Below are 11902 nucleotides of genomic sequence, written 5' to 3'. Positions count from 1 at the left end.
GGTAGGGGGGAGGGACACCAGATGGCACTGACCGGCCCTCCCATCAGCCCTTCCGGCTGGGGAGAGGAGAGGGAAGAAGGTCTGGAAGGGAACATCTAGATTCCCTCATCCCTGGCACCTGCTCTATGGGCCAGGGATGAGGGAATCTAGCTCTCAATCAGAGTCTTGGGATCCAAACCCTGAGCCCCATCATGTATTGGCTCTCTGACCTTGGCAAGCTACTTAACTCTGTTTCATCCTCCTCCTCTATAGAACAGGTGAATAAATAGGACCTAGCTTAGGTAGAGAGAGGATTCATGAGAGAAAGCAATGGCAAGAATTCTGTATGTGGGTAACACCCAATGAGGACTAGTTGCTATTCTAGCCACCCCGTTAGTCAAATGCCGCACCAGCTGCTGCTGAGTCCTGGGTTCACTTCCTGCCCTGGCCGGCAAGACAAGGAGGTCAGCTCCCTTCTGCAGAGCAGGCAACCAAGGTGCTGAGGAAGTGGCAGAGCTGTCTGCTTCCTCCCAGTGCCACTGCTTGGCCCTCTCTTCCTCTGCTGGAGTGGCTGGGGAGGGAGGCAGGCTGCACATTCCGGCTGCATCAGGCCTGGCCTGGGGTGTGTATCAGATCCTGGAAGGAGGTGGTGGCAGAGGGCATAGGGGAAGGGGAGGGAGCCTCCCAGGGCCAAGGCAGCTGGTCCTGCTTCATTCTACTCCCTCCATGCAGGTGGCAAGGAGAGAGCTCCCTTTCCTTGTGGGCATTGCTACATGCTGGGTGAGGACCAAGGTGGGGGCTCTGATGCCACACCCATTCTCACCAACTCCAAAGAAGCTGGTGTTCTGCCTCCATGTTCTGGAAGCCCAAGATGATGCAGCCACGGTTGTACAGAGACTGGCCCATGGGAAGCGCTTCAATCCCCTCTCCTGGGCCTCAAGTTGAGCAAGACCCTCCCCCGCGCCCCGCCCCTACGCTGTCATCTCCCTGTGCTTGTCCCTCACTATGCTGAGTGAAGCTGAATTGCTGGAAGAGGTCAGTTTAGGATAACAGGGACCCTCTGTTAGACATCTGAATAGTTCCATTGTACTCAATTACACCATGCTCAGGTGATGCAGTGCACAACTCCGGCAACTGCATGGGGCCACCCTGAGATCATCCTCAGTGTGGTAGTCTTTTTGGAGCACAGCTGTTGTAATCTACCCTCCCGAACTCTGGGACTTCAATCTCTTCTTTTGGCATTTCAGGTGTCTTGTTAAACAAACCAAGCATCACTGATCCAAGACTCCTCTGACTGCTGGCCCAAATCTTTGGCAGTCAGATGCCTTGAAGAGCCCCTCACCTCCTGCTCTCATTGGCCCCAGGCTTCCATGCGGAGAATTCCTCCAAGGTCACTCCCCAATTCCATGGTCTCCCTTGGCCCCCCCTCCTTCGCCTCTCCTGGACATCATGTGATCAGTGGTTATAGGCCTCATGTTGTGGGAACGCTCCAGGATTCTCCTGCTTCTTGTCTTCTTCCTCCCACCTCAGAAACGTGGTCTTCCCACCCCCAAGCTATATAACCAGGTCCTTGCCGGCACCTTCTGCCTACCCTGAGTCTGGGCCTGTGGATCTCTGTCTGTCCATCCCAGTGCGGTGGGATGAAGCCCCCCTACTCCCCCGAGTTGGAGCCCATCAGAGCCCAGGGGGACCAGACTGCCCAGAAGGGCAGTGAAGCCTGGAGGGCTGTGGGAGGTGGTAGGAGCTTTGCCCGTCTTTCGGCTTCTCTCCCACCTGAGCTTCCCCTGGACTTGGAGTCCCCAGCCCTGTTCCAAACCCTTGCTAGCTTGTCACTAAGAAAGGGGCCATCTTTTGCCCCATTCCCCTCCGCTCGGTCACAGGCAACAAACTGGTGCTCTACGACATGTTTTGTTTGGCCCAGCATCCTTTTCTGAAGTTTCAGTGAGTTGCTAGCATTTAAAAAGTAACCGATTTCACTTAAGAATCCAGAATTCTAGTTTCTTTTGAAAAAATCAGAAGATCCAGCAACATGGGGCCTGCGTTCCTGCACAGTGACATGCAGCCAGAGCCGGCGTCCGCAGTGTCCTACCGTGGGACCTGCACAGCGGTGTCTGCAGTTCTAAATGTCTGCAGTTCTAAACCTCTTGATGGGCCCGGCCACCCATGTTCATGGCCTGGCTTCTGCCCAAGGCGGTCCAGGGGGAAGGAACCAAAAGTCCTCATGGTCTGAGTGCCCGAGGGCAGGTGGAGCAGGGCAAGCAGGAAGGGGGTGGACGGTCCCAGGTGGGAGCTGCATCCAGCCTCTCTGTGTCACTGTTTATTGCCAGCAGCGTCTCGGGCGCCCAAGGGTGTGTCCCGTCCCGGCTCCAGCCTGCCCTGGGGGAGCCGGGTGGCCTACTATCCGCTGCTTCGGGACCCTCCACGTCCTACTGGAGTTGGGCCCGGGGCCTGAGGCTTTGTCCTGAGCCTGAGGAGCTGTGTGGCCTGCGGGTACAGGCTTCCTTATTGTCCCGCCAGCTCAGCCAAACGTGCACCAGGGGGTGGCAGTCTTGTCACAGTCCAACAGGATGTTGAGGACAGTGCATGGGGCCCCGGCCACTGACAGGGCAGTTCGGGAATCCACGCGGTACTTCACGGTGCTCAGGCCGCCCTCGCGGTCCACCTTGAACTGCTCCTGGGAAGGGAAGGGGGAGCGGGCAAGTACTCAGGGCTTTGCGGTGGCCAGTGTTCCCCAGCAGCGCCCCACTAGTAAGCAAGGAGAGCCAACGGACCCATATGGGTGTGTGCGGGATGGTGGCACCCATGTCACAGGTCTGCCTGGGGTTCGGCACCTACAGCAGAGTCCCTCCTTGCTCCCCGCCTGCCCGGACCCTGAGGTCTGGGCCGGCCCACGGTGCCCAGGTGCCCATGCAGCCACCAGGGCGGGGCAGACTGCTTGAGTAGAGTGCTCAGGGGCTGTGCTGGACCACACAGTGGAGGACAGGGTCATCTGGGCCTAAGAGCATGGTGGTAAGGCTTGGCCCCGTTGCCCACCCTCCACATCACTACCTGTGCGTCCCCAGTCAAGGGACCAGTCAGCACCTGTTTTTGAGCAGCGATGCGCTTCTGGTCCCTCTTCCGCCAGGCTGGGTCATGCAGGTGGCGAAAAGTCTTGTACCCAGTTGTGATTCCCGAGGGACGGAAAAGCTAAGAAGGCCAAAGGAAGTTGGGTCAGGCTGCCTCTCAGAGCTCTGGCCCTTACCACTACTGTCCCAGGGTCCCAGCGCCTGCCAAGGGCCACAGGCAGGTGCCTGCACTGCTGTTCGGCAGAAGGGGGCGTGCTCATCGGGGGCAGGGCAGGGGAGCCATCTCCAAGCCCCTGGAACCTCATCTGAGGGCAGAGAAGGGAACCAGGGCAGCCACAATGACTGAGGAGGTTGGAAGCCTTTCGAGGGGCGGGGGTTGTTACCTGCAGCCCGGCCCCTTTGATGCGCCGGTAGAACTCGTCATCTTCACGGCCCCAGCCCCAGAAGCGGTTGGACATCCCATTGCACTGACACAGAAACAGGCAACGTCACTTGCCCCATCCTCCCAGGGGCAGTCCCTGGTCTCCTATCACGTGGGAGTCGGCCAAGGCCCCCTGCTCCTCCTCGTCCCCTGGAGATTCGAATGGACACCCAGGTCCCACAGCTGCTGAGGTATGGCGGGGCGGGCACTGCAGCCCAGTCCCTTTGCCTGTTCTAATGGGGCCTGATTTCTCAGAAAGGTCTGATGGCAGGGAGGGAGGGCACCTCTCTGGGGAGCTGGTGATAGGCAGAAGCGCCAGCTCCTGCTTGACTTCTGCCTGCCCCATGCCCCCGTTTCTCCTAGGGAGGCTCTGCCCTGGTCTCTTCCCGGGCGAGAGGGACAGCTGAGCTCTGGCAGCACCTCTGCCGCCACCTGGCCTGGGGCTTCATCTACACAGAGCGGGCTTCAGCCACACCCTGAACAGATAGGGGTCTGAGCCCCTTGGTCCTTCCCACCCTACCCCTCACCACCCTTGCCCCCTGCCCACCTCCACCTCCAGCCACAGCCCCTGACTTGGGCCGGGCCCCTGACTTAAGTCAGGCCAATCAGGAGGCAGCATGGTGCAGTTCTGAAACTCCTGTCTGGGTTGCTGAGGAAGGCACTCTGCTTCTGCTGACCCTGGGCCTAGATGGACCAGGGCAGGGGGCAAAGCTACGACAACCACCCCGCACCTCCAGTGTCTGGAAATCAATCCACTCTGTGGACAAAGCCGAGCTGAGAGATGGCGGGGGAAATGGTGTCCCGGGGACCCTGAGAGGCCGGGCCAGCTGCCCTAGAAGCCAGACCTTCCCCAGGTCCCACCCAACTGGGTCCACTTTCCCAGCCAAGGAACTCCGAGTCTTCTGAAGCCAGCTGGTCCGGCGGTTCCTGCTGCCGCGGCCGCATCCTCCCTAACTGACCCACTGGGTTCCATTCCTGTCCCGTGTCGCTGGCCGCTCCTGCGCTCCCAGGACGGGCCTGGGGCAGGACACCTCCGTATGCTTGGTCCCCCGAACTGCTGCACCCCCAGCAGCACCCCCATGCCGGCGAGCACCCCCTGGCCCTGGGCTGCACGTGCCGGGCCTCACCAGCTGGTAGTGCTGCTTGGAGAGCAGCAGGATGCCGCCCACGTAGGTCTTGTAGTGGTAGAGCGGGTGGAGCTCCGGGGAGGCCACGTGGAAGGGCCCAGCCTCAGGAAAGCCATAGTCCAGCTCCTCGTTGAGGGGCAGCAGGTCCACGTCATGCATGGCGATATAGTCCGTGCTGTTGCTGCTCTCCAGGAAGCCCACGTTAATGAGGGCTGCGCGGTTGAACCTGCACAGGGAGGCAGCAAACTGGCTGAGTTGGGGGGGTGGGCAGGTGGGCTTGCTCTCCCCGCTACTGTGAGCGGGAGCCTGTCCTCCACAGCACACAGCCCGGGCCAACCCCCCTGCCCGACGCGGTCTTCCCAGGGTGGGGGGGGGGCTGCCTGGCTGCACGCCTGCCCCAGCTCAGCTCACACATGCCTAGCAAGCCCCTACCCTGCGTCAGAAACCAGCGGGATCCCTGCAGTACCCATATGGAGAAGTCAAAGCACTGCCATTAGGGAAAGGACATGCTGATAAGAGGAGAGAAAGGTAAGTGACTGTGTATCTAGCCAGACCCTGGCAGGTGCAGTGGAGGAAGGTAGAGCAGAGCGAGGAGTGGGGAGGCCGCTGGGGGGCAAGTCAGTGTTCTTTCAGACGGGAGGGGGGCAGGGGGAGCCATGGTAATGGGGTGGCAGGTGAAGGGCTGAGGGAATGAGCCAGAAGGGAGCAGAGAGGAAAGCCACTGCCAAGGCCTGAGGCAGGAGCAGAGGCAGGCCGTGTTGTGACTTTGGGTGTAACAGGATGGCTGTGGCTGGGGTGAGGGGAAGAGTCGGGAGTGTCAGGGGGAGCGGGAGTCAGGCTGGGAGGCTCCTACACTCATTCCGGCAGGACACAGCAGTGATTTAGCTCAGGGGGGAGGTGAGAAGTGGGCAGATTCTAGATGTATTCTGAGGGACAGAACGCACTGCGTGAGGGAAAGAGAAGAGCTAAGGACTCTGAGGCTTTCTGGCCGGAGCCACCGGAAGCGAGGAGCAGCTGGCTCCTGAGATGGGGAGGGGGCGGGTGAGGAATCAGAAATGCGGTTTTTTTTTTTTTTTTTTTTAAAGATTTTATTTATTTATTTGACAGAGAGAAATTACAAGTAAGCAGAGAGGCAGGCAGAGAGAGGAGGAAGCAGGCTCCCCGCTGAGCAGAGAGCCCGATGCGGGACTCGATCCCAGGACCCTGAGATCATGACCTGAGCCGAAGGCAGCGGCTTAACCCACTGAGCCACCCAGGCGCCCCCAGAAATGCGGTTTTGATCACACTAAGCTTGGGATGCCCAAGACCCCGAGAAGGAGGGTGATGCGGGCGGCTGCGCGTGTGGGTCTGGAGGTCAGGAGAGCTCCTGGGCTGGAACAGACCCAGGGTCAGCAGGGTCTGGACGGGGTTTAGTGCTGAGACCGGATGACATCCCCAGGGAGTGGCTGTAGCCAGGAAAGAGGACGTGGAGGCACTGAGCCCAAGAGCACCAAGGTCGCGAGGGCAGGAGGGTGAGGCAGAACCAGAGAAGGACATGGCCGGGTGGGGGCGGGCAGTAAGGAAAGAGGAGAAGCAGAGGGCTTCAAAAGCCAAACGGAGGTGTTTTAAGAAGGAAGTAGTCAGCCAGATGGCCAATGCAGGCTAAGAACAGGGCTTCAGGTCATCGCGGCGGGCTCACTGCTGGTATCAGTGAGAGCTGCCTCCCTGTCACAGATGTGAGGGTAAATGTTGGGAGGAGAGCAGGTTCCAAAGAGCGAGATGGGAGAGAGGGGAGTTCTGCTATACAGGGGCGTAGAGAAATGTGAGCGATGGGAGGTCACAGGGTCTTGTCTTCTTTTTTTAGATGGGAGCTATTTCAGTGTGTGTGCTGATGCAAATGCTCCCAGAGGGAGGAATTCGTGCAGGAGAGAGAGAAGCTGATGTCTGGAGCTACGTCCGTCCGGGGCCCGAGTGGCAGAGCTGGCCCTGGAGGGGCGGGGACGGGGCAACACCAGCACGTCCGCACAGAAGCTGGTGGGCACTTGGGCACACCCTCTTCCAGCATCTTCTCAAACAGTTCTGTATTCTCAAACGGGAAGCCAAGCCATCGGCTGAGACTGAGGAGCAGGGAGGAGCAGAGAAAGGTGCAAAGCTGCGTCAGACAGCGGCGCGGCAACAGGCCAGAGGAGCACAAGGCTTCCAGGCAGGCCTTCCATTGCCAGGAAGATGAGCGGAGTACCCTCTCCAGCCACATTCAGCTATCCAGGTGTGGGAGAGGCATCGTCAGTGGTGGTGGGTCAGGGAGCCAAGAAGTAGGTGAGGGACTGCTGCTAACGATGGACCCTGGATTCCAAGCTGGGGTTAGGAGGAGACAGTAAGGACAAAAGGGTGGGCTGTGAAAACTGGGGTGAACTGGGCCTAAAGGGCCTGGTGGGGCCCCTGAGCCTTTGGACCCGGCTCCCAGCTGATGGAAGTGCAGGGAGAGGAGGTAGAGGGGACGTGCGGACTGGCTCACGGAGGCAAGCAATGCGTGGTAAAGGGCGAGGATCTCAGGGTAACACCTGACGGTGAGCAGCTTCGAAGCTGTGGTGTTGACCCTCCCTTCCCCGAACACCCACAGCCAGTTTACGAGAAAGCTCTGCATGGGCTTCCTCCCCATCCCATCTCCCCATCTGCTCCCCCAGAGCCCAGATGCCCTCACCTCCCTGCACCCAGCACCCTTCTCCTGTCCAGGTAAAAGCTATTCCTCATACAGCAGCCGTGGCCATCTTTTCAAAATGGATATTGGGGTGCCTGGGGGGCTCAGGCAGTTAAGTGTCTGACTCTTGGTTTTGGCTCAGGGCATGATCTCACAGTGGTGAGATCGAGACCGTGACCAGCTCGGTGCCCAGCATGGAGTCTGCTTGAGATTCTTTCTCTCCCTCTACCTCTCCCACCTGCTTGTTCTCTCTCCCTCTCAAATAAATAAATCCTAAAGAAACAGAAAACAGCTATCAGATCAGGACACTCTTTAACCCCAAATCTGCCTCTCAAATTCCCAGCACACCAACGAGAAGGGACCACTGCTCCTCCAATTCCTGCCACTGCCCCGGTGTTGGGGGAGGGGAGGGTGCTTTCATAGGCCAGACACCCCCCTGGCATGGGACTCCTGTGGGGAAGGGAGGCCCGAGAGGCCGAGGCAGGGTGAGGGCCTGGAGAGGGGCTACTGCTTCAGGAGACCGTCCCTACCTGAAGTGGTCCACCTGGTTGAGCACATAGATATGGTGCTGGATCTTTTTCCGGCTCAGGAAGCGATGCATGTGGGGCACAAAGACCAGGAGCTCCTCAAAGCGCTCGCGGAAGGGCACCAGCACAGCCAGGCGGTGGGGGCCCCAGGAGGCGTCTTCTTCCCAGTGCTCAGGTGGTGGCTCGGGGGGGCAGGAGCGGGGTGGGCCCGGGGTCTCCTGCCCTTGTCCCCTGGCTGCCCGGGCCATGTCCCCGGAGCAGCTGAGCTGCAGCCAGAGCAGGGAGAGGAAGCCCAGTAAGAGACAGGCAACGAAGAGGTGGAAGACGGAGCACTTCCGAGGGAGGCCGCCGGGGAGCAACCTGGACCTGGGACGAGAGCAGAGACTAGGTTAGGAGTGCCAGTGGCGCCAGGGGTGGGGCCCTCTGACAGGCCCCTCCTCTGGCTTTCCCCACAAGTTGGGCACACAAGACCCGTCTGCCCCAAGCACCTGGGAATTAGTGCAGAAGCCCCCAGAATGCTTTGGTTTGTGCTGCTACCTCGTGTCAGAATCCTGCTCACTGCTCTGGGCCCAGCCTCTGTCACCCTGCCTCCAGAAAGCCCTCCGACCCTGGGGCAGAGCTTCCCCAGCTCTTTCATACCCCCTTACTTTCTGTGAGTGAGTCCAGGTCAGATCAAGAGCTACTGCTGCTGGACGGGGATGAGACTCCTTGTCTCCTGTACCCTCCCCTCCCCAGGACATACAGCCGGAGGTCCAGGCAGGAGCACCGCCTTACAGATCCCACCCATGGCCTTCCAAACCCCATTCCCCTGTTGGTTCACCCCCAGCTGAAACCTTGGCTTCATCCTGCTTCTCACACCAGAGAGGCCCCCAAGGCAGGGGCCGGTGCCAGCATCGGTCCCAGAGAAGAGCCCTAAATTGATTCTGGGAAGATTGGATCTGTCCCCACAACAGTACAAGGCCCAAACAGACAATGGCAGTTCACTGAACAGGTCTCAAAGCTTCAGTCCAAGGGGCAGCCTATGTCACAAGAAAGGAGAGCTGGAAGAGGGAGAGGAAGACGCTGGCAGGGGAGGAAGATGGAACCCAAGCTGGGTTTAGAAGCTGCCAGCGCCACTGAATGGCCTGGACACTGAGGAGTGCTGGGATCCTTCTTGCTGAGCATGGGAAGGAGCTGGGCAATCTAAGAAAAGTAGAGTTTACTCGATCTACTGCTCCTGCAAAACACCCAGTTTTATAGCCTTAAAGAGTCACCAGTTAGCTGGCGACAGTTAGGCGGCACAGATTGGACCCGAGTTGCTCCCTACTACCCCTGCAGGGCGCATGCGGGGTAACCCAGAGCTTCGCCACTCACCACATTCCTTCCTGCTCCAGTGCTCACACAGCCTGCTGGGCCCTTCCTTACTTTATCTGCCTGGAAGCCCCCTGCTCCTCCTCCAGGGCCAACCTCCACTGTCACAGCCAGCACGGTCCCTCCCCTTCAACTCTAATGCCGGGGCCTGCAGGGCCCACCCCTCAGTGTGCACCCAAACTGATCTACAAGCTCCCCCCATGACCTCTGGGCCTTCCCTCCTTGAAGAACTGAGAGGTCTGGAATCACTGGTGTCCCTGTTCGCCCTCTTCCCCGCAGGTCATCGATTCCTGCCAGCGGCCCCAGTTTAGGCAGCAGAGGGCTTGCTCGGTGAGTCACAGGAAAGGTTCAAGCAGTCGCAGCATGCTTTAAGTCACACACCAGAGCCAAACTGTCCATAATGCACAACCGCCAACCTGGAAGCCAGCAGCCCTAGCCAGGTCCCACACATGGCAGAGAGGTGGCCAGGTAGGACACTCTGCCTGGGCTTCTGACTTACCCCCCATTGTCCTGTGGTAGGACTCTCCTCCGCTGCAGAGCAGCGGAGCCCAATCCTGCCAGTGGCTTGGGAAGGCCGGAACCTCTACTGATTCTCTCTCGCCCTTGGGGCTCTTTCTGGGGGTGGGATGGAGACCGGGGATGCGGACATGAGGAAACATCCCACCTTTGGGAAAAGAAGCAGTGACTGTTATCCAGGGGTGTGGCATGGATTGGGCACTCTGTGCAATTTCACAGGCTGTTGCTTCAGTCCAGCTTCACTTTCAGGACCATGTTCTCTTAGGCACGCTTATCCTTTGGGCTCTAAGAACCCAAATCAACTCCATTCAGAACCAAATCTCCACAATCATCAGGACAAGTGGACACTGAGGGCTCCTGGCGCCACCTGGTGGCCATCTCCAGGTCTGCAGGCCCAGCGGCTCCCCGCCCTGGGGCACCCTGCTCTGAGGTGCACACCCTGCTCTGTCTCTATTAGTCTGTGCTGAAGGCTAGAAAAGGCAGATTCAAACCGAGGTAGGCCGACTCCAGAGCCAGCACTCTCAAATGTTACACTAGCCTTAATCTGTTGCATGGACCTTTGTACCCTGGGTCCAAAGCAGGCATTGACATCGGTAACTTTTTCTGGGAACACACATATGTTTCCTTACACAAACCTTGTGATACAGGTTTGAATATCAGCTGCTCTGGTTACAGGACCACCCAACTACACAAGGGAACCGTTAGACACCTCCTCTGTGCCAGGTGCAGTGTCAAGAGCTTTACAGATGCGCTCTCAGACAGCCCGGCAGAGTAGATATTATGATCCCTGCTGCGGAGATGGCAAAGTTGAGGTTGGAAAGATGAAGGGATCTGTTTTGGGTCACATGGCTCGGGGCGGACTCCGCTATCCAGGCTTTCCTTCTCTTATATCCCTGTCTTCCGACTTCATCACCACGTCAGAATACCCCCCAGGAAAAAGTTGTGTCCACTGTATTCCAGAATCTTTTGGCACCTGGCAAACTCAAGAGACACACAGGGAATGGGGTGTCATTCCCCGTTCTGGTTCTGGGTGGGAAGAGTTTTGCGGGCACATCTTCAGAACGAAGTGTGGGTGCCCTCCCCAATCTAGACGGGTCTGGATGGCTCCCCTACCCCACTTTTGCTTTAGTGGAAAACATCACTAGCTAAGGTCTGGACCCCGTGCAGCTGCACCGGAAATGAACCAGCATTACGTGTGCCGAGTGCCTAGTACGTGCCAGGCAGGGCCCTGCCAGGCACCGCACACAGAGCTTCTGTCTGGTCGGAACAGCTTCTGGGCGGTCAGCAAAGGCTGGGGAAGCGTGAGGGAGGGTAGGGTCGGAGGCTACAGGGATGTGAGGCGGGAAGTGGGAGACCACAGAAGAGGGAGGCGACCCCCAGCGATCCGGGGGGAGAGGTCCGGGGAGTCAGAGCCCCGCACGCAGACAGACGCCAGTGAGAAACAGACACAAAGAGACCCACACCGAGGGACAGAGACCCGCCAGGAGAGGGGCAGAAACTCACAAGGGGAAGTCATGGGAGAAATACAGACCCGCGGGGGACGGAGACCTGCGGGGCGACGGAGACTGCGAGACACAGAGACCCACACGGAGAGAGGGCGACCCGTACCCAAGAGAGACAGGGACCCACACGGAGAACCACAGACCCTCGGGAAGCCCCGCAGACGGAGACGCGACGGCCTCGGGCTCCTAGATTCCGCGGGGCGGCCCGGAAAATATCGGCACCCGGGAGGACGGGGCCCGGGCCGGCCGCCGCCGCTCACCTGCCGTCCTCCCAGGGCAGCTGCGCCGCTTTCCTCCGGGAGGGGAACATCGTGGGGGGAGGTGGCGGCGCATGGGACTCGAGCTCCCAGCCGGGCCGGCCCGGCCTCCCGGGCCTACGCGGCGCCTCCGCCTCCCGCCCCGCCCCGCCCCGGCGCGTCCGCCCCGCCCCCTGGTCCGCCGGGTCCGCCGCTCCTGCCGAGCCGTCGGCTCCACCGAGCCGCCGCGTGAAAGGTTCCGCGTGCGAGGACCGGTCAAGCGCTCCCGCCACGGCGGTTCAACTGCCTTGCGGGGGAGCCGCTTGTTCTCCCGAGAAGCCGAGAGCCCGTAGGGGGCTCAGGTCACTGGGCCGGTGCTGGATTTAGTTAGCCTCCAGACCTCCAAACCGGCACTCTGGAATGATGATCCGCACCGTCGTCCTCTTCCTGGCCCCAGGTGGTGGGTGCAGGGTTCCTCCGCAAACACGCCGGGTGGTGGGGG

At 59.7% G+C, this 11902-nt stretch overlaps 1 protein-coding gene across 3 annotated transcripts; it reads right to left on the bottom strand.

Moving 5' to 3' along the window:
• Window positions 1-1963: 1963 nt before the first annotated feature.
• On the bottom strand, window positions 1964-11570 carry B4GALT7 (beta-1,4-galactosyltransferase 7). 3 transcript variants are annotated; one of them, XM_059175849.1, is made up of 6 exons: window positions 11425-11570; window positions 7800-8162; window positions 4593-4818; window positions 3428-3511; window positions 3061-3165; window positions 1964-2653 (listed from the first exon to the last, which is right to left on the bottom strand). In XM_059175849.1, the coding sequence occupies exons 1-6, from the start codon at window positions 11472-11474 to the stop codon at window positions 2498-2500; spliced, it is 984 nt and encodes a 327-aa protein (XP_059031832.1). In that variant the 5' UTR covers window positions 11475-11570; the 3' UTR covers window positions 1964-2497. The 3 variants fall into 3 exon arrangements, with proteins under 3 accessions (XP_059031832.1, XP_059031834.1, XP_059031833.1); XM_059175851.1 differs by having other exon boundaries at window positions 11308-11437; XM_059175850.1 differs by lacking the exon at window positions 11425-11570 and adding an exon at window positions 11271-11418.
• Between the last annotated feature and the right edge of the window lie 332 nt (window positions 11571-11902).

This window comes from Mustela lutreola, chromosome 5 (genome assembly GCF_030435805.1).
Source record: "Mustela lutreola isolate mMusLut2 chromosome 5, mMusLut2.pri, whole genome shotgun sequence".
NCBI lineage: Eukaryota > Metazoa > Chordata > Mammalia > Carnivora > Mustelidae > Mustela > Mustela lutreola.
Note: the sequence above shows the minus strand (reverse complement) of the source record. Positions and strands in the feature narration are given on the sequence as shown.